This window comes from Amphiura filiformis, chromosome 17, assembly GCF_039555335.1.
Source record: "Amphiura filiformis chromosome 17, Afil_fr2py, whole genome shotgun sequence".
Taxonomy (NCBI): domain Eukaryota; kingdom Metazoa; phylum Echinodermata; class Ophiuroidea; order Amphilepidida; family Amphiuridae; genus Amphiura; species Amphiura filiformis.
In genome coordinates this window covers 53783567-53804920 of record NC_092644.1, presented here as the reverse complement: position 1 = coordinate 53804920, position 21354 = coordinate 53783567, and the positions used below count along the sequence as shown (strand labels likewise).

The window sequence follows — 21354 nt, the reverse complement described above, 5'->3', positions numbered from 1 at the left end:
TTTAAGGCGCAACCCCAACAGTAGTTGTCGTCGAAATGCTGTGCAAAATATCCCACGTTCTTCATTTAATCGTATCGTGCCATTTTTCAAAGGTATGCGAGTCGTTTTTCATCGATTTTACTTTATTGCATGACACGCCAAAACAAATAAAGGTAGCGTGCTGAAATTAACAGAATAAGTAGGAGACATGTCCAACATTATAATGGTGGTATCAAAAATAGATACACTGCCCGTCTTCTATTTTTACTTATTTTTGCAAACACGGTACAAATCATTCTGGGACACCCTGTACTACTCAGTATGGTACTTTTTTAGGCTTATAATTGACACCAATTATTCGGTTTTTGTTACTGCGCGTGTCAATAAAAGTGCCAACTTACACTCGTGTAATTCACATAAGCGCACCCCAGTCATGCATTGCACAACTAGTGCGATGCTGCACCTAATTATGTGTGCCTCATTCTGTATCAATCCGCTAGTCCGAATAATCAGACCCAGAACAAAATATTAATTTTTGACATGATCGTGTTCTGTGTCTGAACTGTTTCCATTTGAATTCTTGATGGCAAATTGGACAAAAGAAGCACATGGTCCTACTTCAGTTTTTTAATCCCCTATTCATGTTGCATGAATCACTCTATTGTGGACCATCATTTTGATACTTGAGTATTTGGGCAAGCGGAACAGTTTTGACAGGCCTTTTGTCTACCTCTCTGTTTGTAAACAAACAAGGAGGTCGAAATTGTCATCCTCGCCGAATACAAAAGTCAGCGTAATAGTACGGCACTATCAATATGCAATGTTATGAGTCTCACTTGGATATTTACAAGGTACTAACCTGCTGCAGTTTATAGTGTTTTTAATAGATATTTTTATATTGAGCTGTGAGAAAAAGCATTTTAGCAGCTCCAGTTTGAGCATACTTCATGATAATGTAATCTAAAATATTATAAAGGTATACTGCCATGAACTATAAATCACTAAAATCACTCAAATCAGTGGTGTACATCTGCTATACTTGCACTACTAGATTCCTATTGAGGCCGCCTGCACAGGTACATTATTGCCAAGATACTTGGTGGGTACTATACAGTACCAGGGGAGTACCAGTGTAGCACCAGGGGTCCTGTGCAGCATTGGTACTATGTAGGTACTTTGTGTATACCAGTCAGGTACCTTGGCGCAGGCATACCTGTGCAGGAGGCTGCAATAAGAATCTTGTAGTGTAGTTCACCTGAAGTTTGTTAGTGACGTCAGTAAGTGCCGACAGACCGCCCTTGTATGCATATGTGTCTGCTCTGTATGATTAACTTCATATGCTATTCAATACTGCAGCCAAGGAAAGACACATGTACGTCACTACCAAACTTTAGTTAGGTGAACCACTGTATAATCGTAGTTCCCCACCAGATCTAGTCCTCTAAGGGTCTCTAGTCCAGAAGTTTGCTAGTACCCTCACCCTAACCCTAACCCTGACCTTTGTATTAACAAACCAGTTTGATTATGTATTGACTTGCGGCTCTTTTTCTTGGGACTTGTGAACCTTAGGACTAGCAATCCTTATTACTCGCTCTCCAAATCAGCATGTGAATTAAAATTTTTGTATATATATATATATATATTTGAGTTATATTTTTAGTCAAATACAACATTTGCATGATTACAAAAGGTTATATGTAACACAATCTGATCCAACTATAATTTGGTTCACCTCAAGTTCAGTATTGATGTATGTGCATATTTTGCTGGCCAGAGTATCGAGTGTACCTGCATGCGTACAAGGGCAGTTTGTCAGCATATTTGCAGCGCAACCGCAAAAAAACATTAATGTCACTACTGAACTTGAAGCAAACCAATGTATAGACCAAAGGTGGGTAATTGAGAAATTAAGATGCAGGGAAAATGGGAGCAAAAAATAACAACATAGGTAAGATAATAAAGACTTTCACATAGTGTGTTAGGATTTCAGCAATAGCACACTTTACAACTGGGTAAGTTGATGATGATTCAAAATTGCTTCCTTTGGCCAGGTTGGATAAGATTATATCACTAGTGGTGTGCGCCAAGGGTGGTAGGTGCAGGGACTTTGATCAGTCGGGAGAATCAAGACCCGACCTGTGCCCTCCACCCACTTTTGAAAACCTGTGCATATGTGCTAAATGTAATAGATGATATATTATGAATTGTACAATGCAGTGGAAACAAAAAACAAGGAGCTATGAGCTGCAGGTTTTCTTGTGTGGCAAGGGACATGAAAATAAACTATATTTTATGTATATATATATATATATTCCGTTTTTTATGTTTTATCTGTGATGTGAGTTCATTTTTGTAATCTGTCAAAGTTACATGAGCCCTGTCCATAGATAGGCCATAGAAGTCTAAATCAACTTTGCATCAAATGCAAACAAGTATACACAAATATATATGATTTAAAGCACTTCAAAAGAACCTACTGGGTAAACAACGTAGGCAGTCCAATGCTGGGAGCAAACAAGCCAATGTCTCAAATGGAATTCCCAAATGCATCTAGATCTAGCACACTTGGTTCTAAAGTTTTATGTCGTCTATTTTCTTATGTATTTTATTGTTTTTTTACTTCATATTTTTGCTTTTCTCTCAATTTCAAATTTGCCGCCTTTGGCCCCATGGACCAGACCGTGTCACATTTAAGAGAGTGGGAGAGAGTTCCATGGGGCACTAAATAACGTAAATAGGAACAAATACAGTATTCTTTTACCCAAAGGCAGCAGTGTTCCGACAGATCATGATATACTAACAACGCTACTTCTATCATTGGTTATAGACCACCTATATACTGCAGTACATATGAACCACATCTCAACAAAATAGTTACATATCATTTTGGTAAATTTATTGTTACATTCAATGATTCAAATATGGAAACCATAGAAACATTAATTTATGTACAAAACATCTTTTCCTATATACAAAGATACAAAATATTTTTAAGTTTTACATTTGGTAGGTTTATGGACGGAAATTTGAAATGGACGGTACTACAGATATTATGTAAGTAAAACTTGCCAAAATCAAGAACACAAATATTTGTATCACTTTTAGGCTCTATTCCTACTACCAATTCAAGCATGACAAATTTTACCCGCTCACCTGTAACACATGTGACTCCTATGCAAAGACATAAGAAGAGTTATTGAACAGCCGATACAGTATTAGACACAATGAACAAAAAGAGGTATAATGATTTATGTCTAAGGAGATTATACCCCATATGAAATGAATTTGTCAAAACACCCCGGTGGTCTGGGTGAATATAGCATGAACTTAAGGCCCATTCATTTAGCAATCACCAAACTACAGTACGCCTATAATAGAGTCTCACTTGTGTCACTCAAATTACTTGTTTTTTTGGCTAATTCATTTTGTCTTGAACTGAATGTTGACATCTCATTGGATGACTAAGCATGGTCCAATGATGTACCACACCATATGGCTAAAAACCCAACTGCTGGTTGACCACACCATGCCAAAACTGACGATTGTGCCCTGGTTTCTTTTGTTCAAACACAATATAACACAGTTAAACCGCTAGCTCTCCCAGGGCTCAGGTGATCAACCAGCTGTTGGGTTTTGATGCCTGGAGAGGATAAATTGGTAGTAGACAATATAACAAAAAGTATAGAACTCTTGATTAAACATGCTACTGATGTATGTATTTTAAAAGCATTACTCAACTGCTCGTATGCTTGAAGATAATCTTACACAATACCAATTGCCAGTTTAAGAAATATCAAAATGATTTATATTAGACTATGATACACATTTTGAAATACAAAAAATTTAAATAATTATATGCACAACAGAGGGAGAACATTTGTTATCTAAGATCAATGCTAAATTCTTTCACTGGCAAATGTTTCGGGAAACCGACAACTCATCCTCACTGCTGATTATCCTAAATTTCAGAAATTCAAAGCACATGTGGGAATGGGAAAATAATTATCAAGCACGAATCACATGGTTTTATTTACAAGAAAACAAACAAATAAAAACATCCGTCTCTCGACACGCGATATTCAAAATTCCTGGCCGCCGAAAATGTCGAGTGCAATGACATCTCAGTAATACAATGAAGGCTGACGACAATTGAGCACAAATAACCATTACGTCATTGCACTTAGACAATTTCAGTGCAGGAATTTTGAATATTGTGTGTTGAGAGCTGACTGTTTTTATTCAGTTTTATGGCCAATATGACTTTGTTTTAAATAAAACTATGTGATTCGTGCTTGATAATTATTTTTCTAACATATAAGGCATAATGTTTTGATTGCAGGAGACCCCCTTTAATTACATGAGAACTAAATCAATTTAATCTTGCAAAGACCTTAAAATTCAGTTTTCGTAAGGTCAAAGTGTTTTTATGAAGTTTTAACCAAGTTGGCACACATACTTTATGTTCAAACCTATTAAGCTTTTTATGCCTTCTGATACATAAGATAAGTTTGGGTACCACAAATAATGTGATTTATCATAATACATCTTGGTAGTTAACATCAAAAAGAAGTCAAAACTGGCAAATATCACACATTTGTAATTGATATAATCAGCGGTGTAGAGTTGCCAATTGATTGAGTATTATAGTGTAGAAGAAAACCTTCAAATCCACAGCAGTACAACGCTGAAGAAAATTTTTCCCTTTTGGTGACCATTCAAACAAGAAATGTGATTGTGAGTGTTGCTGACCAGGTTTGAATTCTCTTTGAAGACTTGGTACCAGCATATGTTAAAAGTCTGTAAAAAGATATGCATAGTTTGGGACTTTTGTATTATGTCAGTTACAAAGTACAGTTTGAGTTAAAAAAAAATTGGATAAGAAATATACCACTTATATTACAAGTGAATTCTTCAATATCCGTGGTTATCTAATAAATTTGCCCCTTGCCATAATAGGTCCAAGCCTAGGTTTATCTTTGATGGCTAATTCTTGCACTAGAGCTGCCTTGGTTGCACTCATACTAGCACTGACTACTTGATCTGCAATAAATAGACCCTGCAAAAAGAAGAGCAATGACAGAAGGTACATTAGAATTACATAACAATCATTCTTGTCTATTAGACTATTCAGATATGAAGTGTGTGAGTGTAGGTGTGATTGGTAAATGCCTTCAACCAAAGACGGTGACCAGAACACATTTCAGTAAACATTAACAGTAAACACCCAGCAACCACTCACATCCTTTGTTCCATTCCCCAGTACGTACTACGTACGTACGTACATACTACATATTGCAAGCAATGTAAACTTGTCTCATATGCCGGTGTAGGGTCAGGTCTAATGAAAGGGTTGCAGGTGTACAAAGTTCTTGTTTACAAAATCCTGGGTCCTTGTTTGCGAAGGAGTATGTGTGCAGAGTGGGATACATCTGGTTTATTAAAAATCTCAGATATTGTCACAAACGCAGCATCTGCAGCCTAGATTGTTTGCAGGGTATGTTAGTTTATATTAAAGTTTATATAAAGTTTATATTAAAGTACATTATAATCATGTAAATATCTAAATTTGGTTAAAACATTTGAAGGCAACCTCCTCAGCAAATGTAACAATTAATATTACTTTAAGACGACGACAAAAAAACACACCACCTGACTGACCCTACATGAAAGGTCCGCCGGTTCATTGTGTTTTTTGTCGACAAATTGGAATATTATCAGCTTTATTTTGAGACATCACAAAATTGATCCAAGATATTCAGATTCTGTGAAAGTGAAAATAAGTCATGATTTCTTTATACATGATTTCATTCATTCCAACCATTTGATAAGACTGTCACAATATATTGATTCAGTCCTTTATGCTCTTATAGTCTGTCCTTTAAGAACAAAGGTTGTGCTTTGACATATCACACATTTTCCCTAACATACTCCTTTTCTATTATTCTGAGGACAGTGTGTTAAATGCACGCAGTGACATCCCAAGATATTTCTAGTAATGTATCATCTCTTGGAGGACACACATTCTAAGAATGGTGTCCTCAGAATATTGGTGATACAATGGAGGGTGTGTGTTTATGTAAGTGTACAAGTTTGATGTAGAAATTTGTACCTACCTGTGGTGCAGTAGATGCTTGAACACCAACAGACCTTGTCTTAATACCATGTAACCTGTTGAGACGACTTGTAGCAGAAAGTTGTCTCGCCTTGTCAGAAGAAATCCCCCTGGCTTAGGCCTCGGCACCAGACCCAAGTCACCCATTTGGTAATGTGGCAAAGTTCCTAAACTCTTGGATAAAGGTGAAAGTGCTGTCAACCTGCAAAGATAATGTAAATTATTAACAAATTAAGGTACTTCAGTATTTAAAAGAAATCTGAAATGCTAACAGATTCAGTTCATGTCTACTTGTGCTGCCAGTGAATCAATTTTTTTAACATAATCAAGCAACAGCATCTTTATTTATTTCATTTCTTTTCTTTCTTTGGGGAGTCCATTCAATGCGTAGCACCAATCTCACACAGAAGCCAGGTGACCATAGGCCAATTTTAAAAACACACTGAATAGAAAACATATTGCTCTACAATATAAATAAAATATAGTACCAAATAAAATAAAACAAATCTTCTCAATCATGATGTAGATATTTTGATCAAAAGTAATCCCAATTTCATCAAAAAATGTTTTTGTTTTTAACATGCTTTGTATACATCTGAAAGAAAATTGCAAAAAGGCCTTCAAACCTTGATCCAGTCACAGTTAACTTAATTGATCTTTACAAAACTAGAACTAGGGAAATAAAATTAGTTTCAGATGTTCCTACAGGTCACAAGAACCCAAGCCCTTTCCAAGATGGTCAAGTCCCTCTGGTTTTTGTCTTGCCCTCACCTATTCCCTTCCATTTTTGACAAGGTATTTATATAAAAAAAAAACCAAGATTATTAGACATTTAATTATACAAATGAATCAAAATGAAGTATACAAACTGATTATACTCATGTTCTTGTTTTGGTTTTCCCTCAAAATGACCATCCCTCATGGATTCCATCTGTTTCTATGTTATCCTCATTAAGATGCGCAAGTATACACCTACCCTGTCCTAAGACTTCTCCTGGAACCAGGTATAGTTGATCCACTCTTTGTCCTATATGTCATCTGTTCATCAGCTAAGAATTGTCCTGGCGAGGGACCTACACCTATGGCTGCTGCACTGTTTAGGATCACAAGCAGATTCTCTAACATATTATCTCTTTCAGTCACTCTGTCCAAGTCCATTTCAGCAGGTCTGATGGGCTCACTAGGTTGACCCTGTGATGGTGATCAAAATAATAAGATGAAAAAGGTTCCACAAAGCAATTGGTGATACAGAACCCAAACATAGAGGATTTTTATTTCTTTTCAAAACCTCATCTGTTTTTGATTTTATCCTATTACCTAAACAATATAAGTAAATGTCAGAGTATTCAAGACAAAGGTTTTGAGGTTTTATTGTTTTAATCATTTTCCATCCTCAAAAAAGCTGAGGCATATAGTCACGTGTTTTGAGCAAAAGTATGTCGCCAGAAATAGATTGTCCCAAAATGTCGTGTCCCAGCATTATGTAAAAAAGGGTTAAATTTTTAACAAAATATAACCATTTTTTACCTATGCTGGGATACAACATTTTGTGTGTTTTTAGGCCATTTTATAAAAATGCGCTAATGTTTCATCAAATGTGGCTATCACTACATGATAGTATCAAAATATCACCATTTTTGTACTAAAATGAAAGTCAGGTTAGGGTTTTGGGGTTCAAAATCGAAGTTTTCTTCATTTACCTATTGGATTACACAGTTAAGACAGGATATTGGGTCACTAGCTCACACATGTCAAAAATATGATCATACCTAACAATGTTATGATACAATGGCTATCTCACTCAAATCTTTGCTCTTCCTTAGGAAATTATCTTTCCAATAAAGCAATGGGAAAAAAACTGGGCGGACCAGCAGTTCAAGCATTGTTTTTTGTAAATGACCTAAAAAACCTTTAAAATCAATAAAAATTTGTAAAATAATAATACCAGTTCAATTGATTTTCGCTCACGTTTTTTGAGTTGAAATCAATAAAAATTTGCCAAAAAAACCAGCTGATTTTATATGCATCCAGGGAAAAAATCTGGGTCGGTCAGTTGCCTAACTCTGAATTTCTATCCATGTAATATCTTTTTACCTTTAGTATTTTATGCATTGACAGCGCAGCCTCAGCAAGTATCCTTTCTAGTTTCATCTTATTCTTCGTCATCTCAGATTTTTCTTTCTCATCCATTTCTCCTCTTTCTTCTAATAGTTCTATTTCTTTGCCCATTGCCATGCTTTCCTCTCTCATGGCTTCATTTTGTGTTCTCAGTAGTTGAGCTTCTGAGTCAAGCTCTTGATATTCCTTCTCTCGTTCCTCAAAGTCGGCTATCAATGCTTCTTGCTCCTTCGCCTTTTCTGTTAGCATTCTGATCACCTGCAGAAAGTGTAGAAATTACATTGTGTCAATCTTTAAACTTGTTGAGTATAAAACAAAATGGTTTTTAAATTGGAAGTAAGAAAAGCACACACCCAAGAGTGCATTTTGATAAGTTAATCAACTTATGTTAAAGCAGATATATTTCAATACAATTGATGCAGGCATGAGAGTGGCTTTGCTTGAAAAAAGCTGAAGTAGAACAAAAAAAAAACTGAAAACAGTTTGATATTGGCAAAAAAGACCCAAAATTCTGAAAATAAATAAAAATGTGTAAATTTGAATAGCCAAAAAAGCTGCATTCAGCTGATCAGCTGAAAAATCTCAGCCCTGTATAATATATAGTCTTACTGTCTTAAGAAAAAAAGGATGCATATGTAACTTGATATTGTTGAAATTATCATGAAGGAAAAGAAATTATTTTGAAGTGTGTAAATAATTGTATAACCTAAAATTTTTGCAGCAATTTTATGTTTGCACATGTCTCAGTTTCACGATTTGACATAGGCCTTCAACATCCTGCGGCTGCAAAATGTGCTTGCTAATAAAGCTCAATTACAAAGAAATTTACAGCCACAAAATTATCACCCAGCGAGAATGTTGATGAAGCTTGCAACCACAAAATATTCTGTACATGAAAATATTGGCTTATATGCATTCATAATCTTTCTTAGCATTATCTTTTTAAATGTGTCTCAACAAAGTGGACCAATTTGACATGAATAGGTTTCTAAAATTTTGGGTTTTTTAATCTTTCTCTGAAATTCATTTTCCTAAGACAAAGAGGCTAGAATGGATAAGAGTATTACAGGGGAGATTGTGGCCTAATGGATAGAGTACTTGGCTTTGGTGCATGAGGTCCTGGGTTCAAGTCCCAAGGGTGGTGACTTGCTAGGATATTGCCTTTTGATCAGAGTCTGAAATTAATTGGCAACATCTTCAGATTAAATTTGGACTTTGTTTTGTGGGAAGCAATTGACTATTCAATCCTCTCTGTCAGGGAAGAATATGAGGCAAAACAGATCAGAGGCACCCTGCATAAGACCCCCTATAAGGACTGTTCCTCGCCACATGTCAATGGTTTCATTTTCAGCCTTATACTGTTTCAAGTTATACTGCCACACAAACCTTTTGATTACTATGATTCTTCTTTGCAAGTTCCTTTTCATTAGATTCCAGCATATCAAGTTGCTGTCTTTGTTTCTTTTCTTTAGCTCTTAATTCTTCATTCTCTTCTATCAGTTCCATAGTCTTGTCAGACATCTTGCCTAGCTGTGCTTGGATGCTCACATTCTCTCGTATTGTGCGTTTGGTGGTGTCTGCCATTTGTTTGTTGGATACTTTGCGGAATTCGGCTGCCACTTGATTCACTCTTAGGACCATCTCTCGCTTGAGTCTTTAGATGAAAAGAAAGAAATATACTGTTATCATTCACTATCAGTATCTTTTATAAATCAAGGTAACATGTTCTATAATATCTCAGAGTTGTATATGATTTAGGGGTCAAAGATTGTTAAATACACCTGGAAATTCTGCTTCTTGTAAATTCCAACTTATGAGGGGACCATCAGTTTGATGAGTTCTTTGTGAAATGGTTCCTCAGGTTCTGCGCATGTCACAAAATGGCGTAGCTTTCGAACGATTTTTCTCTGGCTAATTTTAACCGAATGCAGTCGGTTATGCAGTCATAATTTATTTAAAACATGGTTGAATCAAGATAGAAGGATGCAATAATGCCGAGGCAGAAAACAAAGCAAAGTAAATTAAACGAATTTACCAGAAAACCTGGTGAAAAGTTTCGTCGCATCTCTTCGACAGAAGAAGGCATGGAAGAAGTAGCAGAATTCCACAACCTGTTACAGCCGAACGATACCAGCATGACCAGTGCTCTCGTAAGGCCCAAACCACGGCCTCTCATGGATGATTCTGAGAAACTTAATGTAATCATGGATAAGCTTGATATGCTAGATACGATTAATGAACGGCTGGGAAATATTGAGAAGGACATTGGCAATATGAAGAAAACAATTCGGGATCTTGAACAGAGTCAGGAATATTATGATAAAGAACTGGACTTAAAAGTCAACACAGCTGAATTCGATAGACTGACAACACTGGTGGATAACCTAGAAAATAGATCACGAGAAACAACTTGATATTGTTCAATGTTCCGGAGAAAGCAGAAGGAAATGCTACTGGTAATCAAGGTCAGAAATGTGTTAACTTTGTAAAAAAATTCATAAAGGAACACTTGAGATTAGAAGAAGATATTGACATCGAGAGAGCACATCGAACGCCTACTAGATTAGACCGCCCTAGAGATAAACCTAGACCTATCCACGTAGCTTTCCTACGTTATACACAAAAACAAAAAACACTAAATGCTGCTTCAAACTTAAAAGATCATCCTTTTCCCAATGCTACGGTGATTGTAGCAGAAGATCTGAGCCAAAGACTACAAGAAGAAAGAAAGAAGCTGTGGAAGAAAAGAGGAGAGCTGCTCAAAGAAGACGCAAATAGAAAGGTATATGTGAATTACCCAGCAAGTCTACGGGTAGTGAACCAAGATGGAACCAGCTGTGTAATAAAAGCAAGCGAAATTTGACATTTAGACTGCAAAACTTGATTTCATAAAATATGGCATCTAGAGAAACAGTGACATGTGTTTTGTTTACATCCAGAACAAGTATAATTTTCTGACCACTTCCTTTTAATTTTGTTTAAAAGAAACAAAAAAGTTTTCCTTGAAGTGGTCTAAATCCCTTGAGTATACAGTACCGTATTGAATATCATATCGGTACAGCTGTAATTATGCGGTACACAAGGAAGTTAATGTTTTTGTGTAGTCCTAATGGACTTTTTTATGTTTCATGTTTATATGTGGTGCCATCAATAGCGAACAATTTTATGCATATCAGAATAATACTTAATCAACTCAATGACTGAACTCACAGTATGTACGTTGAATGCTAAGGTATACAAAACAAAAAAAAGAGACGTGAAACATTTTTATGGCTACGAGAAAAGAAATTCTCTGTTTATTTTTTGCAAGAGACTCACAGTGTTGCAAATGATATAAAATGCTGGTCAAATGAATGGGGTGCAAAAGCACTATGGAGCCATGGAAGCTCCAACAGTAAAGGCACTGGTATCCTGTTTCATAGTAATTTTGATTTTACAATTATGAAAACCTTATGTGACCCGAATGGTCGCTTTTATTATTATTGATATTGATGTATCTGGTAAAACATTCACCCTGGTTAATATTTATGCACCAAACGATGATTGTCCTGAATTTTTTAGAGCAATTGATGACCATCTTAAACAATTCCAGTGTGATTCAATTATATTTGGTGGCGATTTTAATTATGTGTTAAATATAACTTTGGATAAAAAGGTGGTAGAATGCAAACTAATTTTAAAGCTCGCACTGAAATTCTGAAGTTAATGGAAAAAAGGTGTCTAATTGACATTTGGCGTGAAATGAACCCTAATAGTAAAAGTTTTACTTGGAAGTCGAACACAAATCCACCAATCATGTGCCGTTTAGATTATTTTTTAATTAGTAAAACACTTAGAGGATGTATAGAAAATAGTGCAATTTCACATGGTTATAGAACTGATCACAGTTTGGTTTCTGTAAAACTCAATGATAATTATGAAAAACCAGGTCGTGGTATTTGGAAGTTTAATGTTTCCTTGTTAAGTGACATTAATTATGTAAATATTGTTAAAGAAAGTATTGAGAACATTGTTAATGAGAACAAGGATGCCAATCCTCAGATTTTGTGGGAACAATTAAATGCGTTGTTAGAGGTGATACCATAAGATACTCTGTAAGGAAAGCAAAAGATCGTAAAAAACACCAGGATGATCTTGAAAAGGATATTACAAGGCTAGAAATATTGTATTATCAAACAAACGACCCAGATACTCTTGCTGATTTAAATATTAAGAAAAGAGAACTGGAATCAGTGTATAGCTACAGAGCCAAAGGAGCTATGATACGTAGTAAAGCTAGATGGGTAGAAGATGGAGAGAAAAATTCCAAATATTTTCTGAATCTTGAAAAACGTCATTACTCAAAAAAATGTATCAGTAAATTGCAGGGGACAGATGGTAGCGTCATAACTGGTAACGATGCAATTTTAGAAGAAGAAGTTAATTTTATTCTAATTTATATGCTAGTTGTAATGAACATGGTAATGAAAATATTCTTCATAAAATTGGAATCACTGAAAATGATATTCCCAAAGTGTCCAACCAGGATTCAAAAATGTGTGAAGGTATTATTTCATATGGTGAGTGTATGAACGCTATCAAATCTATGCCTAATGGGAAAAGCCCAGGGTCTGATGGGTACCCCATTGAATTTTATAAAGTGTTTTGGAACCAAATTGGGTCTGTTTTAGTCAAATCCTTTAATTATTCTTTTAATTTAGGGCAATTATCTGTTAGCCAAAGAAGGGGTATCATTTCACTGATTCCAAAAGATGGTAAAGATGAACTTTTGTTGAAGAATTGGAGGCCGATTTCTCTCTTAAATGTAGACTATAAAATTGCTGCTAAGGTAATAGCAAATAGATTGAAAAAGGTTTTGAGCTCTGTAATTTCAAGTGACCAAACAGGGTTTTTGCCAGACAGATACATCGGTGAAAATGTCAGAGTAATTCTAGACATTATTGAGCATACTGATACAAATGATATACCAGGCACACTTTTCTTTATTGATTTTGAGAAAGCGTATGATAAATTAGAGTGGAATTATGTGCAAAAGTGCCTTGATTATTTTGGCTTTGGTAATGATTTGAAAAGATGGATTAAATTATTCTATACACAAATAAGCAGCTGTGTAATAAATAATGGTTATGTTTCAAAATATTTTCAGTTGTCCCGTATGCTTAGTCAAGGATGCCCATTGAGCTGCTATATTTTTATTTTATGCGCGGAACTGATGGGTATTGCCATCAGATCCAACGACAACATTAAAGGTATCCAAATTGGTGATGGTAACTGTGTAAAAATTTCCCAATTTGCTGATGATACCACTCTTGTCTTAGATGGTTCAAATGAATCCCTTATGAATGCTATTAATGTTATTGAAAATTTTGGCTCAATTTCTGGTTTAAAATTGAATGCTTCCAAATCTGTTATTTTGAAGATTGGCTCATTACAGAATGATAAAGATCATATGCTTCCAGATAAGACCTATCAATCTACAAAAGGTCCTGTAAAATTTCTTGGTATTATGATTTCACTCAACAAGGATGAGCTTATTAACATTAATTTTGAGCCTCAGTTAAAACAGTTAAGTACAATTCTTGATATATGGTCTCAGCGTGATCTTACTCCAATAGGCCTGAATCACTATAATTAAGTCTTTAGCTTTGTCACAGCTGACTTACCTCTTTTCCGCCTCTTACCAACTCCAATCGAATACATTCATTAAAAAGATTGAGCAAATTTTATTTAAATTTATTTGGAATGGTAAGCCAGACAAAGTTAATAGAAATGTGTTGTACTGTAAAAAAGAGGATGGTGGTATGAATATGACTAATATTTATAACTTCATTGATGCCTTAAAATGTGCTTGGGTAAAAAGGTTTTTAGATGATGAGAATAAAAGTAGTTGGAAATATTTGTTTTCAAATGAATTGTTAAAAGTTGGTGGGGATTGGATTTGGTTGTGTAATCCCAAAAGTCATATTAACTTCAGCTATGACAAAATTTGTAACACCTTTTTGTGTGATGTGTTGAAATCTTGGTTTAAATTAAGGAATATGGATCATGAAAAACAGATGAAGTTTTATGGTACAATTGTAACATAAGAATTAACCGAAAAACTTTATATTTTAAGTCCTGGAGTAGTAAAGGTGTCAATTTTGTATCTGATTTAATTATTGATGGGCATTGGATGTCATATGAAAATTTCAAAGATAAATATGATATCAATTGTAATTTCTTAAAGTATCTGAGTGTGATAGATATTATTTCAAAAGCCTTTAAAAGTCAGCTGTTGGAAAGTAAACACAACCGTGAGCTACAGCTGATGTCCCAAATCAAGAATGCAAAGAAAGTTACCTCATTTGCATATCAATTACTTTGTCATACAGCTCATCACCCAGTCCCTAAAGCACAACAGAAGTGGAAGGTTGAATTTGAGGTCAATGATATGAATTGAATTTGATTTATGCTATGCCATATAGATGTACATTGGATACCAAAACACGGTATTTACAATTTCGCTTTATTCATAGAATCCTTCCAACAAATAAGTTTCTCTATAAAATTGGCTTAATTAATGAGTATAAATGCTCCTTTTGTAAGGAGGAAGAAGAAACCATGAAGCATCTGATGTGGTCATGTAAATTTGCCAAAGCAATGTGGAATGATATTTTGGCTGGTTGAGAGAATTAAATATTACCGTGAATATTACCTATCGGGAAGTATGTTTTGGTATTTATGATGACAAATATGCCACTTTTTTGAACTTGATTCTATTATTGACAAAAAGATTTATTTATAAATGTAGAGTTCAAGAAATTAACCCTATCTTTAATGATTTTAAACACTGGGTTTTTTTCATTGAAAAAGTAGAGAAGGAAATTGCAAATAAAAAAGATACTTATGGTTATCATGTAAAGAAATGGGAACCATTATTAATATTAAGATGAGTTCTGTCCAAAAGATGTCAGAAAAAAGTTGTTTGTAATAATTTTGGTATCGTGTTTGATGGTTGTTTGTAAACTTGTGTGTTTTATTTCATTTTGTATGCAAATAGAAATATTAAGGTACATTGTATTTACTTTATGATATTATTGTATTTGCATTTTATGTAATGTTTGTGAGTTAAAAAAAAAAAAAATAATAATAAAGACCCTCACGGGCTTTGAAAGACAAAAAAGAAATGGTTCCTCAGATATTATATTCCTTCATTATTATAGTACATGACTACTGAACTACTGTCATGGGCATACATAGTCAAAATTCTAAGATTCTTTTTCTTTTATGACACAAAAAGGTGACTTTCATGATCAGGATGCACAAAGTATTCAAATGTTATTTCAACACTACTTTGGCCAATAACTTTGGATATCCGTTTTTCCTAAAAACATGTTTTTTTTAAAATTTGATACTATCTTGTTGACTTTTGGCACCTCCACTTCCAACCCCAGGAAAGAATGCAAGGACACAGAAGGGCATCCCCATTAGAGTCAAAATTTTGAAAAATCCCATTGAAAATTGTCAAAGAACAACTGATGTTCCCTCAACCAGGCTTGGTGCCCCCCAATTACATGACTCATGATACACCTTGACTGATATAACAATTACCAACCTGTCTTTGTCAACAACCTGCTTTCTTTCCAGTTGATAAATGACTTCTTTGTGTTCATTCTCCTGACTTGCCAAATCCTCCTCCATACGGGCAAATTTGGCCATCAAGTCTTCTTTCTGGACCTTGAATTCCTCTAGAGATGCTAATTTTCCACCTGAAGAGAGAATAACATGAAAATAATTAACTTTATCATAAGGGAATCGGGGATAAGGAGATTGTTTTTGTCAGTAAAACACAAGTTTGATCAGTGGGTGTTACATCATTTTCTGGCAGTTTACAAATGTTACATTTTGATCTATACCCCATCAAAATTGGACATTGAGTTATGGATGATTTATCAATGGCTGAAAACAATATAAAACAAAATAATTTGAACACTGTTTTTGCCAATATCTCAAAAACAATATTAGCAACACCCGACTCATCCCCCTTGATCATGTCACATATTGGGTTTAAAATAATTTCAGAGCAAATACTGTTGTGGCATGAAACAAATTTGCACCATTAACATATTGTTACCTTTACAGCTATGCAATGACTTTCAATTCATCCAAATTACATTGTGAACAGATTGTTATTTTATTAATTTAACAAAACCAAGACAGACATAAAACTTACTTAAGATCATATTCTCTGAAGTGAGCTGATCTTTAGTTTCCTGAAATTCCGTCCTAAGCTGTGCAAGCTGCTGTTCATAGGCATCTTTCTCTGCATCTTTCATCTGTTGTAAGCCAACTAAGCGGTCATTGAGGTCTGCTATCTCATCTTGACGTTGCTCTAGTTGTTTCTTTAGGAAGGCCACTATTTCCTTCTTGTCTACTGACATCTGGTCATACTGTGAACGGAATTCTCCATTGGCTACCTCTAACTCATCACATTTCCTTTGGTATCTGTGAAGAGACAAAGAATACCATGTATCAATTCAGTTTAGAACTCTTGAAAATCTACAAATACACTGCAGAGCATTTCCATTTTTTGAATTTCAACATCTGGCTCAAAAAATATACCTGTGTTATGGTAAATCACATTTAAAACTTCTAAACACTTCTAAACTGTTTTAAAAACATGAATGAAATGGTATACAGTAGAGAAATACATGTACTCCAATTCACAACTATTTGGGTTATTTATTAAGCTAATTAAAGGCACATAGTCATGTTTTGGCTGTGACCTTTAAAAAATATTTGGTCTGGATCCACTTGGACAAAAGAAGAAATTATGAGAATTGACTTTATAAATTCTTATAGCTTCAAGGCCATTAACTTGCTCAGTTCTTATGTGTACCAATTTTTTAATTCTTGACTGCAAAGTATAAATAACTTGTTATCCATTTTCTTATAAATTTGTATTGTTTTTTTTTTTATTGTGCTCCATATCTTCCCTAAATCTCATTATTGCCGTCTTTAATCAGATCAATTAGATTGTGTCATCCTAGAACAAAAGCCACCTACCTTGCCAATCTATGTTCCAAGTCTCTTATCTGTATGAGGAAGAATTCCTTGCTGACTTCATTCAAATTCATTCCAGATGGAGCAGACGACGCCCTTGCTGATTTCTTGCCTGACTTCTTGCCGCTCTTCTTCCCCTTTTTCTTCCCACCTTTCTTTTTGGGAGGCATGGTTATTTAGTCTTGTCAGTGCAGCATCGATTGAGTTTATATTATTAGTTTCTTCTTTATTTGTTAAGCTGCTTCTGATTAAGCAGCTTTCATTTTGTGAAGTTCATTCCTTATGATGTCACATGGTGGATTATCTGTACAAAAAGTGTACGATATATATTAATATTGGAAAAAGATAGAAGCAGCACCATCACAATTCCAGACTGAGCTATACTTCTTAGTTCTAATGCTATTTGAAAATAGGCATGCACATCAAACGTGGGTCTTTAATTTAGGCTTCACTCAGGTGCATAAAGAAATTGGGATGGCTGTCCCAGAAAATTGGTAGCGAACATCATGCAATATTTATGTCAGACAATTTTTTTTTCATTTTCAGCCTATTTTAGAAGTTTACCTAATAAAATCACTTTTTACCTCAGTATGCAGGCTGAAATTAAATAAAAGTTTTGGACTAAAAAAAAACTGAATTCAGTTAAAATTAAAACTGAAAATCCTCATGCCAGAGACAGAGTGTGTGGTCTTGAAAACCACCATTATACATGACAGGTCTTGAGTCTTGACTGGATAAATACTTTGGAGTGCAGGTACGGCTCAAGTTGGACCGGGCCCAAACACATATATGTGATGCGATCAAGCAAAATCAGTCGGAACTCGGCAATAATAAATTTTCAGTTTCTTATAGGATAGTAAAAAGGATTTACGAAGCTGGATTTTGCAGAAACCCCCACTGAAATTGAACAACCAGTTCCAAAGATATGAGCAATTAAAGCGCTTCCAAAACAATAGGAAACAAAATATTGCCTTTGTTTGGCTATATCTCAAAATCAATATTTCTGAGTTCCGACTGATTTTGCTTGATCGCATCACATATTTTACATAGAAAAATTAAAAGAAAAGAAAGGTCAAGGAAACCTATTATGTTGTCTATTCTTCTTGTTAGATATACTAGCCAACATCCCTTTGCGGAATCAAGAGGTCAGTTTGACCCAACAGGGTTCGGTTTTTGCCGGCAAAAACCTGTTTTGTTTTTGCCGGGAAAGTGGCAAAAACCTGGTTTAAACCGGCAAAATGGCAACAACTGGCAAAAACCCTTATATAGTAGGTATGCTAGGTGAATTCAAATTTGCCATCAAACTGCATCATTTTATATATCAAATTAAAGCTCTTGAGTCAGTGTGAGTAAACAAAGCCAAAACTGAAAACCTTTTTTTCATAGCACTTTCCGTAGCAAAGTTAGGCCTACTACATCTTGTCAAAGTTTGACTTTCATCAAAAAGTTTCAGCTAGCAAAATTCCCCAAAACAGCATTTTGGGGTGTTTCTAGATCTTAGTCTCATTATGATAGCAGCTTTTTTAATGGAACTGCTATCAAAATCCTCTAAAATTCCATGTGCGATTGTCTTATCACAATAAAAAATCATATATTTGGGTAAAGTGAAGTATAGAAAACAGAGTGATGTAGGATTACTTCTTTGGTCAGTTGTTTTAAATTTCTGTGTAAATATGCATTGACATTGTCGGCGAATTTGGCTGACTAGCAAATGTGTTAACTAAGGGAACAACCCAAAAGTTCGATGAAGCCCTATAAACGAAAGTCCTTTCGTTAGAAGGCTAACTCCCTCCCCTCTAATGTAAGTGTCAAATATCGAAAATTCCAACCCGTATTCATTGGGCACAGGGCCGTGGCTATGGTTGATGGGGATATGGAGGGGTGCGACAATTGCTAGGATATTGATCACGTTTAAGAAGCAATAATTATATTTTATTTTGAAATTAGGACTTGCTGGATTTTCAAATAAAAAAAGAATCAAGTGCGGTACAGCTGCTTAAAAAAAATGAACTTACAAGTTCAGGCCTTGCCGTCTAGATTTTAAAGGCGAGTGGTTAATCACTCGCTAGCATGATGCTAGGCGAGTGGTCGAATTTCCACCAATAGCATTTATTTAGGTATAATCACTAGGAGACAAAAATACGTGATCGGTTGAAAAATCTGAAAAATCTGTAATCCAACACAGATTTTCATGGATTTTTCAACCGTTCACAGATTTTTCACAGAAAATTCTCGTAGTGAATCAAGTACAGCTTTGATCTTAAAACGGTATGTATGAACTTATGTATGAAATGCATGCTGACCGCTAAAATTTGTGATTTTCTCCGCTTGGAGAGGGCACAGAATGGAATAAATGCTGAATTGGCTGATTCAATTGCTGCTTGCTGAGATTCGCAGTGAGTGATATTTAGTGTCTATGGCGAGTGGAAAATCGCTCGCTAGAAATCGAGTTTAGGCGAGCGGTGGCGAGCGAGAGCGATCGCTCGCCTCAAACGGCAAGGCCTGAAGTTGCAGGTTGCGAGTACTGCACTCTATATTTATTTGAAATCATTTTGAAGCAACCACTGTAAAAATGTCAATATTATACTTCAGAAAATACTAAAATTTTACAATTATAATTATATTAAATCCTTTAAAAAAGATCAACTTTGACCGATGTTTTAACTACTTCTTTACAAACGTAATCGGACTTTTTGACCCCCTCCCTCCCTAACGAAAGGACTTTCGTTTATAGGGCTTCATCGAACTTTTGGGTTGTTCCCTAAGGTTTGCCTGGGATACCTATATATAGTCACTCAAGTATTAAAATGTAACACAGAAAGCTCATAAGCAGTAACACACAACCTTTAATGAATCATTCAATATTTTTTTGTATCATCAAGTGATTCAAGTCCTTAGCTAAAATGAAAAAGTTGTGAATTTGACATATGCCACATTTAGGTTAAATGCACTGAAAATATGTTACTTAAAATTACAAAATCTGGCTTTGTTACATCCTTGAATAAATTCCATCAGATCTGTAGATTATCTATAACATAAAGACTAGACGTTTCATCAACCATCAGTTGACTTTATCAGCAGTGTGGCTGTTTTGAAGTGCTGTGTGATGAACCGGCAACATCAACCCCTGTGTCAAAGCTCTTATGCAACATAGGATCGTAGGCCTACAGTGGCAAACTCCTAACAGAGATGAAGAGCCTACCAAATTTCACACCTGTACGATCCTGTGTTGCATAAGAACTTATCACACATCACTTCAAAACAGCAACAACACTGCTGATGAAGTCAACCAATGGGGTTGAATGGTTGATGATACGGCCAGAAAATGTAAGTTTTGTTGACTGGTCTTGATCAGATGAAATTCTTCATGTTAAATGGCTTTAATTACACTGTCTCTGAAAATTATTTTTGTAACCGGATAACTTGTTTTGAGATGAAAAAAGTGAACTATTCATCACTTTTTTTAGTTTTTGCCATTTTTGCCGGCAAAAACTGTTTTTGCCAAGTGGAAAAAACCGCGGTTAAAACCACGGTTTTCCAGGTTTTTTGCTGCAAAAACCTGCGAACCATGGACCCAAATATTATGATTAATGGAATTTATCATGAGACTATGCCGTTTTATTTTTTAATTGATCAATGCCTTAAATGTTGGTTGAATGTTTTTGATGAAAGCAATAGTTGAGTAATATAATTGCAGACACTAAAACGTGAAGCTTACTGAATACTGGGACAACAAACTCCATCAAATCACAACTAGACAGACATTGGAAAGATATGGGGTACTTAAGGCGTAAGCCTACTCTCTCCCATCAAACTGTAAGCATTGTAAGTGTAAGTGTAAGTGGGAACCCGCTTACGATTTTGTTGCACGGCTTCCGAATTCGACAGTATCGAGCCGGGTTTTGTCATTTCTGGGGCGATTTCTAACACCCTTTAAACAAATACTCACTTTTATTTTCATGCTAATGGTTCTTCCACTATTTTCTTGACAAGGTAGCAATATTTTGTAATTCTTCTTTAAGAATGTAAGAATATTCTCTTGTTTTGCCTGACCAAATTCTTTCCCGTAAAATAAGCTTGGCTGCAGTATCTAGGAAGTGACG

General features: G+C 35.2%; 1 protein-coding gene across 1 annotated transcript; it reads right to left on the bottom strand.

Moving 5' to 3' along the window:
* Positions 1 to 3310: 3310 nt before the first annotated feature.
* LOC140137976 (cilia- and flagella-associated protein 157-like) lies at positions 3311 to 21348 on the bottom strand. Its single transcript, XM_072159802.1, is given in 10 exon segments — positions 3311 to 5035; positions 6093 to 6193; positions 6196 to 6293; positions 7068 to 7282; positions 8186 to 8467; positions 9596 to 9863; positions 15804 to 15957; positions 16422 to 16693; positions 17255 to 17555; positions 21201 to 21348. Coding segments are annotated over 9 exon segments (1689 nt in total). The 5' UTR covers positions 17422 to 17555; positions 21201 to 21348; the 3' UTR covers positions 3311 to 4903.
* Between the last annotated feature and the right edge of the window lie 6 nt (positions 21349 to 21354).